This window comes from Rattus norvegicus, chromosome 1 (assembly GCF_021556685.1).
Source record: "Rattus norvegicus strain SHRSP/BbbUtx chromosome 1, alternate assembly SHRSP_T2T, whole genome shotgun sequence".
NCBI lineage: Eukaryota > Metazoa > Chordata > Mammalia > Rodentia > Muridae > Rattus > Rattus norvegicus.
The window spans coordinates 105,086,912-105,104,514 of NC_141534.1; the positions used below are offsets into that span (position 1 = coordinate 105,086,912).

Sequence of the window (17,603 nt, forward strand, 5' to 3'; positions counted from 1 at the left end):
ACATTGATTTCCACAGGCGGGGACTTTGGAAAAAGGCGTTTATTGGTGTGGTGGTCTCAACACTCCCCATGAATCGGAACACACGGCCCCCAGGGCCCCCCTCCCACCTCCCCTTGTAGCCCTCCCCCTCCCCACCCCATCCCGGACCCTGGGAATGGAAGACAATGTGGGATGGGGCCCACGCCCCCGTCTGAGGTACAGTCACTGCCCCTTGCCTCCCTGCCCCTCTCTGCCCTCGTCTTCACCAGGCTCTGAGTGGTGTGGTTTTGGGTGTGTGGTTACTGAATTTAGGGCTGGTGGCATGGTGCCTCTGCCTGGGCTCAGGATGTCTGTGTGTCTCCTCTCTCCCAACTCTGTGAGGCCCGATGTGTATCAAGGTAAGGTGTTCCTATACACAAAACCTGTCAGCTTCCTGTGTGGATGACAGTGACCCACTTTGAGGGAACTGCTGCTAGCACAGACTCTGGGGCAGGTGAAGCCAGGAGCTATTGCTGGTCAGTCGCTGGTGTGCATGTGTGCGTGCATGTGTGTGTGTGCATGAACATGCATGTGTGCATGCTGTGTGTGTGTGTGTGTGTGTGTGTGTGTGTGTGTGTGTGTGTGTGTGTGGTCACAGCAGCCTTTGGAGGTATTATGAGTTGAGAGGCTAGGGAGCAGGTTGCCAGGGAGCCCACACTTATGGGTCAGCTGCTGGGGCCCAAGGGCAGCTGGAGGGTGCCACTGTGGCCAAGGAGAGTCTGGGGGGTATGGGTGGGGCAAAGCACTGAGACAGACAGGTGACAAGTGCCACTAGCCTATCAATTGAATGGAAGCACCGATTGGCCCGGGAAGGGGGCCAGAAAGTTCAGGGGAGGGGAGGGGAGGGGAGGGACAGGGGAAGGGAGGTTTCAGGCCACTGAGCCAGTGATGGAGCCTCTGGCTGCAGGCAACTGGTGATGGAGCAGGGAGAAACAGCCTTCACGGAGATCCCCACCTAGTCACAAAGGCTGAGTGACACCTGATGCCTACCCTACCTGCTCCTTCACTAGGGAGGAGAGGGGTAGGTGTTCATGCATATATGGAAGGTAGAAAGCTGGCAATTCTCTTGTCAAAGCTTCTACCATGAAGCCCCCCATACCTACCTCCAGCCAAAGGAGGAGATGCTGCAGGGATGGGCAGGGGCCATGGGGGAGTCAGTGCCAGAGAGGGGGGCCTCCTGGTTCCCTCCCCCGGCACACTTTCACACACACACACACACACACACACACACACACACACACACACACACGAGCCAGTTGACAGCCTGAGCTAAGAGAGGGGTGTGGGGTGGCTGGGGGTGGGTCACAATTGGGAACGTGAACGGGTGGCGAGAATGGCTGTAGAAAGATGCATAATTTTGCGTTATCCCTCACAGTGATGGGTTCTCTAAAAGACCTTCGTCCTCCTCTTCTTTCTTCCTCTGTGGCTAAGAGCTCTTCTGTTCCCCTGGAGACCCATGGCGCTTGCTCACCCCCTTTCTCTTGCTTCTGGCCTGAGGCCCCCTGCAGGGGGAGGTGCGCTGTACTGGATGGCGGCTACATTCTCCACCACAGCCAGCTCAGGGCAGAGAGGAGGGTCAGGGGCCCCGGGGGCCTTGGAGCTGAGTTCTCCAGGGATCCTGGGCCTGGGGAAAGAGGAATGGTCAAGGAGATGCTGGGATGGGGAGGCCCCACAGGTCTCTCTCCTAGGTGCCTCCTCTCCCTTCAGCCTTTGAGGGTCTCTGTGATCAGAACTCTGGCACTTGGGTTCCCTGTGCTGCTCTTATCTGTTTTGGGTCTCCATATCTCCCAGATCGTCCCCATTTCCTTTTTGTTGGTTACTCTGGATCCTTGGGATTTGTTTTTTTTGTTTTTTTTTTTTTTGTTGTTGTTGTTGTTGTTGTTGTTTTTTTGTTTTTTTTTTTCCTTGTTAAAAATCCTGTCACAATTTCTAGCAGTCACCTTCTCGGCACACTGGAAACTTCAGGACTGCTTATGTTTGCTTGACTGGGCATTTTGTTTTTTTGTTTTGTTTTGATAACACTTTTCTTGCTTTGCTGGGGAGGGAACGTACTGATCTGCAAATGCGAAGAAAATATCCTATTTCTGACCCACACTCCAGCCCCTCACTGGGGGATTCTAGGCAAGAACTAAGCTACATCCCAGACCTCTACTTTCTATTTCACAACAAGGTCTCACTAAGTTGGTTAGGCTGGACTTGAACTTTCAGTCCTCTTTCTTTAGCCTCCTGAGTATTTGCGATGACACCCTATAACACAAGTCCCTGGCTCAGAGTCACTTTTGACCCAGCTTCTCTTGGCTTGCACCTTCTGTACCCAGCCAAGAATAGACCCCTGGGCTCTGCTCCCAAACAGCTTGGGATACTGAGACTGGATTCCTGAAGCAGCCTCCTCACCACTCTGTGTTCGGCAGTCCCTCGAACAGCAATAAAAGTGTTTGTTAGCCACATAGTGCTTAATGTTTAACAGCCTCCAGTGGCCTTGGCCTCCAGTCCAGTAAGTCCAGAGCTTTCGATCATTGACGAGAGGCTCTGAGCTGGGTCTCTAGTAGCAACCTCTAAGGCTGCCCTCCTTATCAGATTACCCTCCTTCCTGTGTCTCTGCACCCCCTGTTCTTTCTTCTACTGATTTTCGCGGTGCTCCCCTTTTTCCGATAACCTTGTCTCGAACTTACCTCCCCAATTCTGTCTATATTTTTCCATGTATACCTGCTTCTTTGATTTGTCTATCAGCCCACTTGTTTTCTATTATTTTTTTCTACTAGGTCATGGGAATCCCCAGACCTTGAACTCACTGAATAACTTCCTGCCTTCTCTTTCTAGGTGCTGAGATTACAGTTGAGCACCCCCAGGCTGGCTTTAAATAGTAATGGGGGTCCGTACCAGGCAATCACCCTACTACTATCCGAGAAATGGTTTCTTTACTCTGTGGCACTGTTGGAGTTTCCTAAATTCTGGTCAGGAGCTGTCCCTATATCTCCGCCTCCCGGCCCCACCCGTGCTCCGCCCCCTCAGCCTTGTCCCACCCCGCTGCCGGGCGCAGACGCACGCAGAAGCCGCATGGAGGCGCTGGACGCTCCGAGCCGGTTGGCTGCACGACAGGTGTAGTTGCCATAGTGCCTGGCGCTCACATTGGCGAAGAGAAGCATAGAGCGGGTGCGCTCGGTCTGCACCTTGAGGCCTTCCGCAGAGCCGCTGCTTAGCCTGCAGGAAATCCGGATCAGGGTTGGTCTTGGCCTCCCTTGGGGTGCAGTGCCCAATTCCTCCACATACACTCAGGCTCTCTTCCTCAAGAGACCTCAAGCTCTGCTATGTACCCCAGGCACCCCTGGCTTCTCCACGGATCCCGTATCCATTCACCAGGGCCACTAGAGAACATCCCCAATGTGCGTCCCTAATCCCCAGGGTCTCTTAAATTCAGCCCCGACAGTCTCTTTAAATCTGTCTTTCAGACATTTAGCATCGACCCTCGACCCCAGATCTTTGATGGAAGCGCGCAAACCCAGCGTTTATCATATTGGTTCCTGAAATAGTCTTCCAGGAACCCACAGATCCCCATAACCTAGAGATTGGACCCTAGTCTCTCAGGACCCAGGACTCTCCGACTTTGCACTGCTAAGGCTGTCCTGCTTGGTTTTGTGATTCGAGGCATAGGACCGACCTCCCCTCCCTTTTCCCTCAACCCTGCCCGGTGCAGTCCTCACAGCCTGTCATCCTTGTACCACTGGAAATCTGCCGGCGGCACAGCCATAGCTTCGCAGCGCAGGAGGGCAGCCCTGCCCAGGGCGGTACGCGCGCTGGTCACATCCGTGATGGTCGGGGGATCTGAAAAGGGACAAAGGCCAGAGCACATTCTCACTGCATAGGGACTTCGGACACCCATTTCAGCATCCTCTCACCTCAGATCTGAACTCCCACCTAGCTTTCACCGTCATGCAGCAGACCCCTCCTCCCCAGGCACCCAGGGTCAGCCCCTGTGCACCCTTGATGCTCACAATTCACTGTGACCAGCACGCGGCGGCTGTCAGGCGCCGAGTTCACCCCGTTGTGAGTAACGCATTCATATTCCCCGGCCTGGCCCCGCTGGATGTCGGAGATTTCCAGGATCTCACCCTCTGAGGTGAAGCCGTCTGTGGGGGAGGTGGGGATGGGGGGCGGGGCCGGACACAAACACTTAACACGGGACAACACGGGCACAACACGGACACACATCAGCGGGGCGGGCACAGCAGGACCTGGAGTGCCCGGGTCAGTAGGAGCCGGGAAGGTCCTGTCGGGGCAGGATGGGGCTAAGGGTTGGGTTGGGGAGCTCAGAACCCAGTGAAAAGTAGCCTAGGATTTGGGGTGCAGACCCAGGGATCTGCGATCTCCCATGTCATGCTCAGGGAACCCACTTAGGAGTAGGGAGTGAAGCCAGGATTTTGGCTTTCAAGGATCCAGGAAAGACCGACCCAGTGAGGGAGGGTCCAGAGTTCTCTTGGGGTTCAGGGAATTCATACCTGGTGTTTGAGATTGGTAATTCAGATACCTGGGTTTTTTTTGTTTGTTTGTTTTTGGTTTTTTTTTTTTGGTTTTTTGTTTGTTTGTTTTGTATTTTAAACAGATCTGGGGTCACAAAAGACCATCTAGAACTTCTATCCAGTAGGATTTAGGGTTCAGAAGACACCAAGGGGAGTATGAAGGATCATGAGGCTAGACTAGGCTTCCTACTCTCAGTTCATCTAAGGAATGGGACTGTAAAGAAGCAGGAAGATCCAGAGACTGGGCTATCTGGGGATGGAGATGAAGTGGTGTTCTGGCCTGATATATGTCAGGCAGCTTGGTGGCACCTTCTGGGAAACTGGATCTCAGAACTCATTAAGCAGGCTGTGAGTAGAGAGAAGGGAGCCCCTGATTGCCTCTGGTTCTAGGGCATTTCTGGAAATTTTACAGGAGTTGCTGAAGCTGAGGCCTGGGGACCGTTCAAACCACTAGGCTACCACAACCCTGCGGGGGTAAGGATGGAAAGGCGGGTGATAGAATGGGGGGACACTGGATGCAGCTTCACTTGCAGCCTGAGTCAGGAGACAGTCAGGTGAAGGGAAGCTAGGGTGGGGAGTGTCAGGGGAACACAGGAGCACAGGAGCACAGCCTGTACATCAGGTAGGAGGTCTCCAGATGAGGGGATTAGAGTCTGGTAAGAAATGGGTCAGGGTGGGGAGGAATCGAGTCACCAGAAGGGCTAAAAGGGAATCTGGGACTCCAGCTAGGGAAGTGGGAGACCTGCAGGGCCCAGATCATGGATGGGGAGGATCCTCACCTCGGAGCTGTCTCCAAGTGACGGTGGGCTCTGGCCTTCCCACAGCCAGGCAGAGAAGGTTCACATTGCCCCCTTCATTCACTGCTACGGGTGAGGAGATGTTCACAATCCGGGCAGGGACTGGAGACAGAAGAGAGAGTCAGGATGAGGGTGCATTACCAGCCACCCAGACCTAAGCCTGGGTCCAGCTTTAGATTCAAAATCATGGCCTGGTCCTCCTCACCTCAGAGCCAGCATTACAGATCCCATTTCTCCTCCATTAGACCCAGGGGTCCAGGCTCGGGACCTGCTCAGGCCCATGGGTGTAGACTCCACACTACAGCCCTCCACCCTCAGACTTAGGACTCCCAGGCTCCAGCTCTCCTCCCTCACACCCAGGACTGCATCTGCAAATCCTATTTCCTCAGTCCCAGGAGTCCAGACGTCAGCCACCCTCCCTCAGGACCAGGAGAGATACTCAGACTCAATCTTATTTCTTCAGACCCTGGGGTGCAGACCTCAGCCCCCCCCTCACATCACACCCAGGAATCCAGACCACAATCCTATCTCATCAGACGAAGGGGTCTGGACTTTACCCTCCTCCTTCACACCTAGCGTGCACACCCAAACCCTCCCTCCTCATATCTAGGAGCCCCCCGCCCCAAGCCTCTCCTTGGGTAATAAGTGCAAACAGGAAGAGATAGCCAAGTTGTTGTGTGTCCTCAGTGCCTAGAAGAGTCCCCACCCATGGGTAGTTTCAGACACACAGTTCAGCAAAGTCATGGAGCTGTGGAAGGGCAGCTCTTCCACTGCCTTGCTGGAGAACGACTGTGGTGCATCTCCCCCTCATGCTCAGCTTAAATCCACAAGGGCGAGGTGGCCCATGTTCCTCTCACTTTTTATCCCAGGGTAGTGAGCAGCAGTAGGCCAAGTGCACACAGTTCAGGCTGTTTAGTGGTGCCTCCTAGCCCCAACCATCCTGCAGGCCTGTCTTACTGTCCCCTCCCCATTTGTCCTCATTGTCACACAAGTGTGACTCACCATGGACGATGAGGTAGACCTGAGTGGTGTAGGGCTGGTGGCGGGTCTGGAAGGAGCAGGTGTAGAGGCCCTCATCACCGAGCCCCACCTGGGTGATGAGGATGGAGAATTCCTCGGGGGTGTTGATGAGCAGCCGCACCCGGGGGTCGCTGGTCCAACGGTCATTGCCCGCATACAGGATGTTAGAACGGTTCAGCCAGGCTACCCTGGTCACATGCTCATCAATGAAGCAGCTGGGGAGGAAGGGGAGGATGAGAAGAGAAGGCAAGAGTTTCCCCACCCATCTCCTGTATACCTGCAGAACCCGGGAGGGCAGGGCTTGCTATGCCCACTGTACAGGAGGGTAAACCAAACCTCAGAGAGGGAAGAAGTCTGGAAGCTAGACGTCTGAGGGCTGCTGTGGGTTAGAGAGAAAGGGAGGGAGAGAGGGAAGGATGAGGGGGGAGACTCAGGAGTGGAAAAAGGGTGGGGCAGAGATCCCAAGAGAGAAGAACAGAGACAAGTGGGTAAAGATAGAGAGACAGAAAACCAGAAAAATGAGGCAGAGATCGAGAGAGACAGAGAGTGAGAGCGAGAGCGAGACAGAGACAGAGATCTAAAGAGACAGAAAGAGATCTAGAGATAGATTGATAGATGTTAGATAGATGATAGATAGATAAGATAGATAGATAGATAGATAGATAGATAGATAGATAGATGATAGATAAGATAGATAGATAGATGATGAATGGATGGGTGGATGGAGAGAATATGAGGGATAATGATCCTTCTGGGGGAGAGAGCCTAGTTGAGGAAACAGGGCCCCAAAGACTGATAACCCTCCCTCTGCTAGCATCCCTGAGGTCAGGATCTTGAATCCTAATGGTTCCCATCTCTTCACTTTCACAAGAACAGAAAGGTCTATGGGTGGAGCTCAGCTTAGTGTCCACACCCTCACAGCTGGCTCCAGATGCATGAGACGTCACAGGGCTTTCACAGGCAGAATATGTCAGGGGAAGGGGAATAGCCTTGTGAAGCCCCATGCTACTTGAGTCCCTGAATTGGGATGTACCTGAGGGTGGCGTTGTCACCTTCGCAAACTGTATAGTTGTCCGCAGGTGAGCTGAACTCCAGACTCTGGGACAGCAACCCTGCAGAAGGGAGGGGATTGCTCAGCCTTGACAACTGGGGGAGGGCCAGCTGTGACAAACACTCTATTCATGGGCACATGCACACCAGCATATGGCCCTGGCGACACAGGCATCAGCCTCCACTGCCATAAGAATTTATCATTTTCAGAAATCCACACAGAGCAGACATACTCAGACTAGACCTGTATGCCATGTCCCTTCCTCTAGGTCTGCTCCGATTTATAAACAGAATGGAACTCGTGTGGAACAATGCACTTACAGAGATGGTATCCAATCACAGCCTATCCACCCAGACAAGTGTATCCAGAAACCTGTGCACCCAGACACAGGCATGCACATATCAAATGCAGTGATACAGACATGCATTCATGTCTAAGCAGGCATCTACACAAGTAGGAAGACCATGCACCCATGCAAAGTAAAGTGTTTAGAGACACATTGGTGTGCACCAGCTACGAGTTATATAATATGGAACACTGTCCTCTGGGCATGACATGATTGCTGTCTTGATATTAAAGCACCACATTACGTGTTTGCAGAATTGGACTAATATTCCCTTGTGGAAATGGTGCTCCCTCTCAAAGCATTGGTGGCAGCACAAGAATGGGTCATGCCAGTTCATTAGACGGCACATAGAAGCCCCCTCAGGAGGAGCCTCATTAACTTCGATAGGAGGTATGGGGGGCATGACTCTTCTTTGGCAGTGTTGCTGGCTGCAGATTGCCCACATTCCTGTGAGTCACTCTCTCCCATGCTCCTATGAGTCACTAACACCCACACTCTTGTGAGTAACCCCATTTGAACTCATTGGTCCACCAAGGTAGACTTGCATTTCAGAATCATTTCTTTGATGTGTTGTTTGTGCCTTGTCTGGGTGGGTAGACATTTCTTTTCGTTGTTGTTGTTGGTAGTGGTGGTGGTGGTGGTGGTGGTGGTGGTGGTGTGTGTGTGTCCTTGGAGAGGATGTCAAGTCCCCTGCAACTGAAGTTACAAGGCAATTGTAAACTGTCTGATGTGGGTGCTGGGCACTGAACTCAAGTCCTCTGCAGTAGGACTGTCCACTTCACTGTTAGCCATCTCACCAGCCCGTGGATACACGTTTATTCAAGTCTCCTCAGGAAAAGCCACACAATGCATAGATACAGCACATGTGTCTGCAGACAGACACAAATACCATGCATATACATTCAAGTGTTTAGAACTCACATGCATAAACACATGCACACAAAGAGGCACATGTGTGCACATTGACACAGAGACTGATTAGCATGTAGTATACATGCACGCAAATGTATTTACAACAACTATACATGTATACACATGAGCAGGTGTACATGCATGCACATAAACACACATTAACTCAGACATTCACATTCATGTGCAGACACATAGAGCTATCCACAAATGGGCTTGTATGCATACCTTCAGGTACTCTGTGTAGTTGAACACAAACTGCTTCACACACACACACACACACACACACACACACACACACACACACACCCCTTCCAGACACATGAGGCATGACACTGCTCACAGTACATTCCCAGACCCACTTAGCATGGTCTATACCAGTGAGGCCCAATCACACCACCACCACTTAAGTCTCTGTGGATTGGGGCCAGAGGGCTGGACCAGAGCCAGGGAGTGGGGGTTGGGTAAGTGGAGGTGGAGGAGACTGCACTGAGATGAGGTCTGGCTGGATGACCTTGGATGATTGGAGCGGGAGGGCCCTGAGTGGGCTGCCCTGTCCCCAGCCTGAGAAAAGGAGCTAATTAATCTAATGAATTAATTGCCCGTGGTGTCCCAATGACTCCCTGGGGGCCTCTCAATCAACAGCCCCTCAGGAGGGAGCTAGGACAGAACAAATGTAGCAGACTGGCTAGGACTGGGGTCATTCAGGCCATAGCCATTGCTGCTCTGTGAGCAGTCCAGACTGTGTCACACACATACAGTTAACAAAGGGATGTATATACACATACCCACCCTACCAGAAAGAACACAAAGACCAGGCTAAGCCAGCTTCGCTGTTACACACGTGGCTACAGTCCATATCAGACAGGCTCCCAGCCCTGACGCACACCTGGCAGCAGGTCAGTTGTAGAAGTCAGTTGTCTCCCAGAAGCAGATAGCCGCAAAGGCCAAACAGCATTGGTCCAGAGTCACCTCAGTTTCCCTTCATGGTTCCATTAACAACAGCCTTGCTCCCTGTACACAGCTGCAAAGTCCACTAACCCAGAATTGCAGACACATGCCTGAGCAGATACCCACTGTACTCAGTTTGGAAGGCTCTGGGTCCCACTGCACCATCTATCCAAGGAGACAGACAACCTCATTGTCACATCCCCTCCAACAGACAGGGGCTGTCCTGTCTAAGAATCTGTTAAGTAAATCACTCTGTCACCTCTGATCAGGTTGTGCTTGGCTGAGCATGAGCTCATGCACATGCACACACACACACACACACACACACACACACACACAGAGATACACACACACAGATACACACACACAGACACATACACACACAGACACACACACACACACACACACACACACACACACACACAGAACAAGTTTGAAAGTCACAGACCAAAATACACATCCAGACTAAAGGAAGTGAGGGGATGTGAGATTTAGTTTAGGAATACAGCCCATGTGTGGTAACAAGATCCCTTCCTAGGGGCTGGCCAACATAGACACACCCCACAGCATACTAAGCTCTTGTAGTTTTGTAGACGAGGCCCTCAACCCCAGCCCATTGAGGGCTGGAGTTTCCTGGGTACTGTAGGGTACCTAGCTCCCCCACCCCAAGTTGTAACAATACAGGACACCCTCAGATATTGCTGGAAGTCCCCTGTGGGTAGCAGACCTTTCTCCACTATCCTAGTGTCTGAAGAGAGGACAGAGGGGACGAGTGAGCTGTCCAAGGTGCCAACTTTTGGAGCGGACATGACCAGTCCCACTCACACAGGGGACAGGGAATGAGGGACCTAGGATAAAGAGCGGAAGCCTCAGACATAAGAAGTAGCTCAGCCGTGGTCCTCCAGTCAGAGAGGCCATCAGGAGGCAACCCTGGCTTCAGGAATCTTCCCAGCACTACCATGGCCACTTCTGAGACCTCCAATGGCCCCCGGGACCAACTGTCAAGTCTCAGTATCTCCGTGTCACCCTCCAGCCTCCACTTCCCTGTCTTGTATCCCAGATATGCCTCTCTCTGCTCCTCAACCCACTGACCCCTCAAATCCCTTCTTCTACAGTGCCTCAGGTGAACTCTGGCCTTTGTGCTGAGGTCATACAACCTTGAATCAAAGTAGTCTTATGGACAGTCCTAGGAGACATGTGATAAAATGAGCCTGTCACTCAATGGGCCGTAAGCACCTTGTCTGTGAATATGGATACCTCAGATCTTCATATGGGTATCAAGACAAAAGGAAAAACCAAACCAACCACAACAATCAAAAACAAAACAAACAGAAACAAAAACAAAAACAAAACAAAACCCAGACTCTGGGATCTGAGCTGGGCAATGTTGACAGAGTCCCATTCCTTCTCTGGGCTTCATTCAAAGAGGGTGGAGATCAAGTCAGGCAGTCATTCATTTACACAAAAACAATCATTTTGTTTGTTTTGTTTTGAGGCAGGGTTTCTCTACATAGTCTTGGCTGTCCTGGAACTCATGTAGACCAGGATAGCCTCAAACTTACAGAGATCCACCTGTCCCTGGCTCCCCAGTGCTGAGATTAAAGGCATGGGCTGCCATGCCTGGCCGCAGAGACAATCTTAGGAGTTCACTGAATGTGAATCCTGATATTGCCTGACTTTCCCAATTGTTACTGTACTGGCTGGTTTTGTGTGTCAATTTGGCACAAACCAGAGTTATCACAGAGAAAGGAGATTCAACGAAGGAAATGCCTCCATGAGACCCAGCTGTAAGGCATTTTCTCAATTAGTGATCAAGTGGGGAGGACCCATTGTGGGTCCGGTCCCTGGGCTGGTGGTCTTGGGTTCTATGAGAAAACAAGCTGAGTAAGGAGGGAAGCAAGCCAGTAAGAAACATCCCTCCATGGCCTCTGCATCAGCTCCTGCTTCCTGACCTGCTTGAGTTCCAGTCCTGACTTCCTTTGGTGATGAACAGCAATGTGGATGTGTAAGCTGAATAAACCCTTTTCTCACTAACTTGCTTCTTGGTAATGATGTTTATGCAGGAATGGAAACCCTGACTAAGACAGTTGCCATGTCTAGGGCCTCCTCTAGGGCAGCAGCATGATCCTGTGAAATGCCTGACCTACAGTAAGCCTCAAAAGATGTTTAGTGTACTAATGCGTAAACCCTGCTAGGACCACTCCCAGGGTCCCACAGAACTTGGGTACACTCCATTATGACTAAATCCACACATGACACCAATCTCCTCCACAGATTAGATATGTTTTAGGGGGAAAGCCTCATTGTGACTCAGATCTATGCCCCTAGTACCTCCCAACTCCCACTGGAGTTGTCTTGGAAATAACTGTTGGATGAAAAATGTGAATGGATGGATACCTGTGACTCTTCAACTCTTGAACTCCTTCTCATTCCTCAAGACCCCAACATAAATACCCCATTTAGGAAGAGCTCTGTGACTGCTCAGGGAGAGCCTCCATGCCCTGTTCTAGGTGGCAGGTTTAGATGTTTATAGCACCTCCCTCACCGACCTGGAGTTTCTGGGTGATGCAATTAAACACCAAGATTCAGTTATTTGTACTTTACGTGTACCTATGTCTGCCTATGTGCATTTCTGTGCATCACGTGCATGCAGAAGCATCCAGAGAGACCAGAATAGGGTGTTGGATCTCCCAGAAGTGGAGTTAGTGGCAGCTGAGAGTTGCCATATGGGTACTGGAAGCCAAACCCAGGTCTTCTGCAAGAGCAGCAAATGCTCTTACCCACTGGGCCATCTCTTCACTCCCACATGGGTTTTGTCATGGTTTTGTTGGTGGTGGTGGTGGGGGGTTGTTTTTGTTTTTTGTTTGTTTGGTTGGTTTTTGTTTGCTTGCTTTTTTGTATGTAAGGACTGTGCCTTACTCGGATCAGGGAGGGGTCTGTGGAGAGGAAAGAGAAGGTTCTAAAGACATGGAACATATTCCAGAGGAACCTAGGAAGCCGAGTGTCTACCCTGCCATGTCTCGACTATACATCCCCATGGACTGAGCCTCAGTTTCCCCATCTGAAGAAAATGAAGAATAAGAATCCGACGCAAGTGTTTCTGAGTGGTGCCTTGAACTGAGTCAAGCAAATGGCAGGCTTAACTCTGCATCCGGCACACAAAGTAGCCTGGCAGGCCTAAAAGCACATTCTTTTTTCTTTTTTCTTTTTCTTTTCTTTTTTTTTCTAAAAGAATTGCAAACTGCTTTCCCTGACCTGGTGTCATTCTCCCTGGCTGGGGCAGAGGAAGGACTGTCTAGTTGGCTGACACCTCTGAGGTCTGCCATTCCTGCAAGACATCCTGTTAATACGTGTTCTAGCAACCCTGTCCTAGCTTGCCCTAGGAGAAAAGGTAGAGTCTCAGGATTAAGGGCCACCTCTGTCCATCGGGTACAAAAGTCCCTCCATCTCTCCGGGACTCAGTTTCTCCGCTGGCAGATGAAAATGGTGATTAGCCTACCTCCTTTACTGCATCGAGGGTGGATTAGAGAGCTACTGTGAACGTCCGGCTTGATGGCTCATCCCTGTTAACAGTTGGAAAGTGAGGTGGGAGGACTGCCCCAAATTTGAGGTCATCTTAACCACAGAGTTCCAGAGCTAGCCTGGGTTATAGAGAGAGTTCCAGGCCAGTTGGAGCTATATAGTGAGGCCAGGTCTCAAAACTACATAAATAAATAAATAAATAAATAAATAAATAAATAAATAAATAAATAAATAAATAAATAAATAAGAAAGAGAGCGGAAAGGCTGGGAGGCATCCTGTGAGGTCAGGGCCCTGCTCTTGTGAGATTTCCAGTCTAGACTAACAGAATAAATCAATAAATAGAGGCCACAGACAAAGGAGGAAGAGATTTCTGACAAACTCTGTGTCCAGAAATTAGAGGTAAGACTCTCTGGGAATTTGGATGAACCCCAGGCAAAGCTGGGATTCTTGGGTGGGGACTGGATCTACAATGACCCCATAGTCCTTGGAGGTATGGCTAGTGAGGAACCCGGGGTCTGGAGACTTTGTGGGAGTTCCTGTAGGCTGCCCAGAGAAGGCCGAGGAAGGAGTAATCTCTGACATGACAGGCACCCAAGAGCCCACCTCTCTGCTCAACTCAGGAGCCTTGGGGTCTCCACCCAGGCAATGCCATACATCAAGTCCTGCTTTTCTGCAGGTTTCCTTGGGACCTGTTCAAGGCTGGTTTCTTCCTCAGACTTTCACCCTCTTCTCACCTTCCTAGGGGTGGCTTTCTGGATGTCCCCCATCTAGAATGGACAGCACATTCTCCAAGGCACTTTCCGTCTCTCCCCATTATGCGATACTCTCTGAGATGAACTATCTACTTGTTTGCTAGGTTTTTTCCCACATTTGATTCTTGATGTGTCTTCTTCCCACTATAGACTCAGAGAGAGAGAGAGAGAGAGAGAGAGAGAGAGAGAGAGAGAGAGCTTGCCCCCTCCCCTGAACCACACACATCATGTTTCTCCGGAGCTTAGAACAAAAGTGTGCGAAATATTTGCTAAGACAATGAAGCAGGTGTGGTAGACACGATTGTAATCCTGGTGCAGAGGACACTAAGGCACAACAACTGCTCGGAGTTTAGACCAGCTTGGGCTAGCCACAAAACAGGAAAACTACCTGACTACCCACTGAGTTCCAGACCAGCTTAGGCTGCCAAGGCTGATGGCCTGAGTTCGATACCCTGGACCCACCGAGGTGGAAAGAGAACTGAATCCCACAAGCTGTCCTCTGACCTCCAACACACAAATATGTAAATACAATATAAAAATATAATATTATAAAAAAGCAAAATGGGGGGAATCAACAATCAGAGCCTGGTATAGGGAATGGTCAGTGGGGTGGAGGGAATGGTCAGTGGGGCGGCACTGGACTTCATCCCTGACTGCTGTGCGCACTGCCTTCTCCCCTCCAGCTGCCCCGTGAGCAAGAGGCATCCGCCTATCAACTCACTCGCTCTGCTTTTTGATGCTGTAAGCTTTGAGACAAGGTTTCAAATAATCCAGGTTGTCTTAATAGCAGAGTCTGACCTTGAACCTCTGGTCTTCCTGCCTTTGCCTCCCAAGTGCAGGGAAAACAGGTGTGCAAGCATTCTACCAACTGAGCCACATCTCCCCCCAGTGTAGTTTCATTTTGTGGGTGAATATGTAAATGTGTGGATGGTGTCGGCAGGTTAGGCAGGGTAGGGGGCTGGAGGGGTTAATTGACGGTTCATAGTTACACAGGCAGGGAGGTTTTGCTAAGTGTAAATAAGCCAGCAACAGAGAAATGGGCTGACATTTCTACTTTAGGATGAAAACACTAGCAAGAACCAACCAGGCCTTCTTTGCTTTGCATTGAAAGTTATGAGGAATGACGTTGTGAAAGGAAGAGAATGCTGGAGGAGTGTGCTTCTCTGCTGCCTGGCTCCTGATCCATTGGCTTCTCTCAGGTGTGTGTTAGAACTGGGCATCGTAGCTCACATTCATAGTCCCAGGATCTAGGAAGAGGAGGCAGGAGGATTGCCTTCTGTCCAAGGCCAGAAGCATGGTCTACAACTATGGCTACGTATAGAGACCTTAGCACGCATATATGTGCATGTATGTGTATGTAATGTATATGCCTGTAATCACAGCATTTGGGAGGCTGAGACAAGAAGATCGTCTTGAATTTCAAGGCCAGGCCAGCTTGGACTGCACAGTGAGACTGACTAAAAAAATACATGACTCTATGTGAGCAAGCTGGGGTCAGGCTCATACATGTTCCTTGTGAAAAACATGGATAAAACATGGATGCATACTTCACAGAATGCATCCCCTCCAAAGTAACAGTGGGGTACAAATGGGGCACCTACCCAGCAGGTAAATATATCACCCCACTGGGTCTCACCTTCTCTCACTCTCAGTTTTCAGACTGGGTACCCAAGGCCAGAGACTTGATCAAGGTCATATGGCTTTGTCAAAGGTCCCCTCACCCCAGGGGCATGCACACAGTAGTGGTTTCTGAGATGTCCCAGATTAGCAAATGGGACAGTCAGTACCCTAAGGAGAGAGCTGAGGAGCAGTCAGGGTTCAAAGACATACAGGGAGGGGAGGAAGAAACATGCCAAACTGAACGAGGATACAGTATAGAAGAGAGGGAGTTAGGAAAGAGGAGAGACTCAAACATGAGGGAGATGGAGCTCAGTTCGGCAGAGGTGTCACTGTGCTGAAACCAGCAGGGATGGAAAAACAGCCCCAGGAGACAGGGAATGTCACCATCAAAAAACAGAGACTGGAGACAGGGTCCCATTAATAAGCCAGAAGCAGCCTAAAGTAACAGGAGAGAAATGTACCCAGCCTGTGGTCACCAGGGCAGGCAGGGCTCAGCCTTGTACTGTGGTGAGTGGTGGACTTTCTGGTCTGTGCCACTCCTGGCAGAATCCATGCCCTCCCCCAATGGATCTGTGCGTGGGCGTCCTGCGTGGACGGGGTTCGTTATGGGACTCTCCAGTCTGCAGGTGTGGCTTGGCTGTGAAGCCGGGACGTTTGTGTGGCTGTGGGTGACTCGATTGGGAGACCAGATTGCTGTTTCCCTTGGGGCTGCTGGGGTCACAATGTTGGGGACTGCTGTCCCTGATGGCATAGCATGACCCTGATTCTGTGATACTTGATTGGACAAGGCTTGGAGGAAGCGATGTGGAAACACCAGATTAACACTTTCCTGGCTTCCTGGGTTCCACAGCTCAGCCTTCTGCCCCATCCCTCTTCCTCCTGTGCCTTGGGGCCATTTCCTTGACTTTACTCTCCTTGACAGGCCCTGCAGGGAGGCACAGTCTAGACACATCCTTAGGCAGGACTCATTCCTGCTGTTACAGAGGATCTCCAGGCCCACTGAACTGGTTGAGACTAGTAACCTTGTGACCCTGCATTAACTCTTCCTGCCCTGCCTTCTCCAGCCCAGCCCCCCACCCCTTCATCCATCCAGATATTCATTCAATCAAAGGCTTTGGATTTCAGAATTCTTAGCCCAGCACCTCAACTTTCTGGCTTTCTAGGACCATCTCCCAGTTAACTGCAAGCACCCCAAATGCTGAGAGGAAAACGCAGATAGGGAGTTTCAACTCCTTTCCTGATCTGAGTCTGGGGATTTCAGTCTGGACATTCTGTCCTCATTCCTTGCTAACCCTGGGAACACGTTCCCTCCTCTACCTTCACCTAAAGACGCAGAGCCCAGTCCCCAGGCAAGGACCTCCCCAGGCAAGGACCGCACAGGGAACCCTCTCCAAAACGCAAAGACAAGACCCTTTCACAACACAGGGCATCATTCCAGGCCTGGTACCCCAACTCAGTTTGGAGACCCTGCCCAGGTGAGGACTGTCACACCAACGTCTGAGCCTCTCCCTGACCTACAGCGGTACATTCTTGCCGCCCCAGGCCGGCAGCAGGTGTCTGAGACCCCCTTGCTGGTGATGGAGCAGCTGACCAGATGAGGACGTGTATCCCGGTGCCCCAGCGCGCATCCATGCACCCAAGAACCCCCTGCCCAGCTAAGGACTGCCGCTCAGGTCTCCGGCTCCAGACCTCCGCAACCCCCCGGGGGGAACTCCCTGTTTGCCCCCGCCCTGGTCCTGTACCCCTTCCCAGGATCTCGGGGTTCCCCGCCGAGCCCCCCGCCCCCGGCGCTGCGGTACCTCGGCTGATGACGGCCAGGCCGGCCAGGGCGGCGGCGGCGAGGAGCCGGAGCCGGGCCCCGGGCGCAGGGGGGGGCATCGCGGCGGCGCGGAGGGGGAGGGGAGGGGGCGGTCGGGGCGCGCGAGCCTGGGGGAGAGGGGGAGGGGGAGGGGAACCCCGCCTGCGGCTGCACCGGCCCGGGGGGCGGCGGGGGCGGGGGGAGGGGGCTGGGGGGGCGCGACGAGGTGGCCGGAGCTGCTGCAGACCCAGGGAGGGGGGGTGGCGCTGACGGGCAGGGAGAACGGCCAATCAGGGCAGGA

At 51.8% G+C, this 17,603-nt stretch overlaps 1 protein-coding gene across 2 annotated transcripts; it reads right to left on the reverse strand.

Annotated features, from left to right (window-relative positions):
* Positions 1–21: 21 nt before the first annotated feature.
* On the reverse strand, positions 22–17,573 carry Iglon5 (IgLON family member 5). 2 transcript variants are annotated; one of them, NM_001432232.1, is given in 8 exon segments: positions 22–1,642; positions 3,065–3,219; positions 3,720–3,840; positions 4,011–4,145; positions 5,315–5,434; positions 6,335–6,567; positions 7,386–7,464; positions 17,304–17,541. In NM_001432232.1, coding segments are annotated over 8 exon segments (1,011 nt in total). In that variant the 5' UTR covers positions 17,383–17,541; the 3' UTR covers positions 22–1,553.
* Between the last annotated feature and the right edge of the window lie 30 nt (positions 17,574–17,603).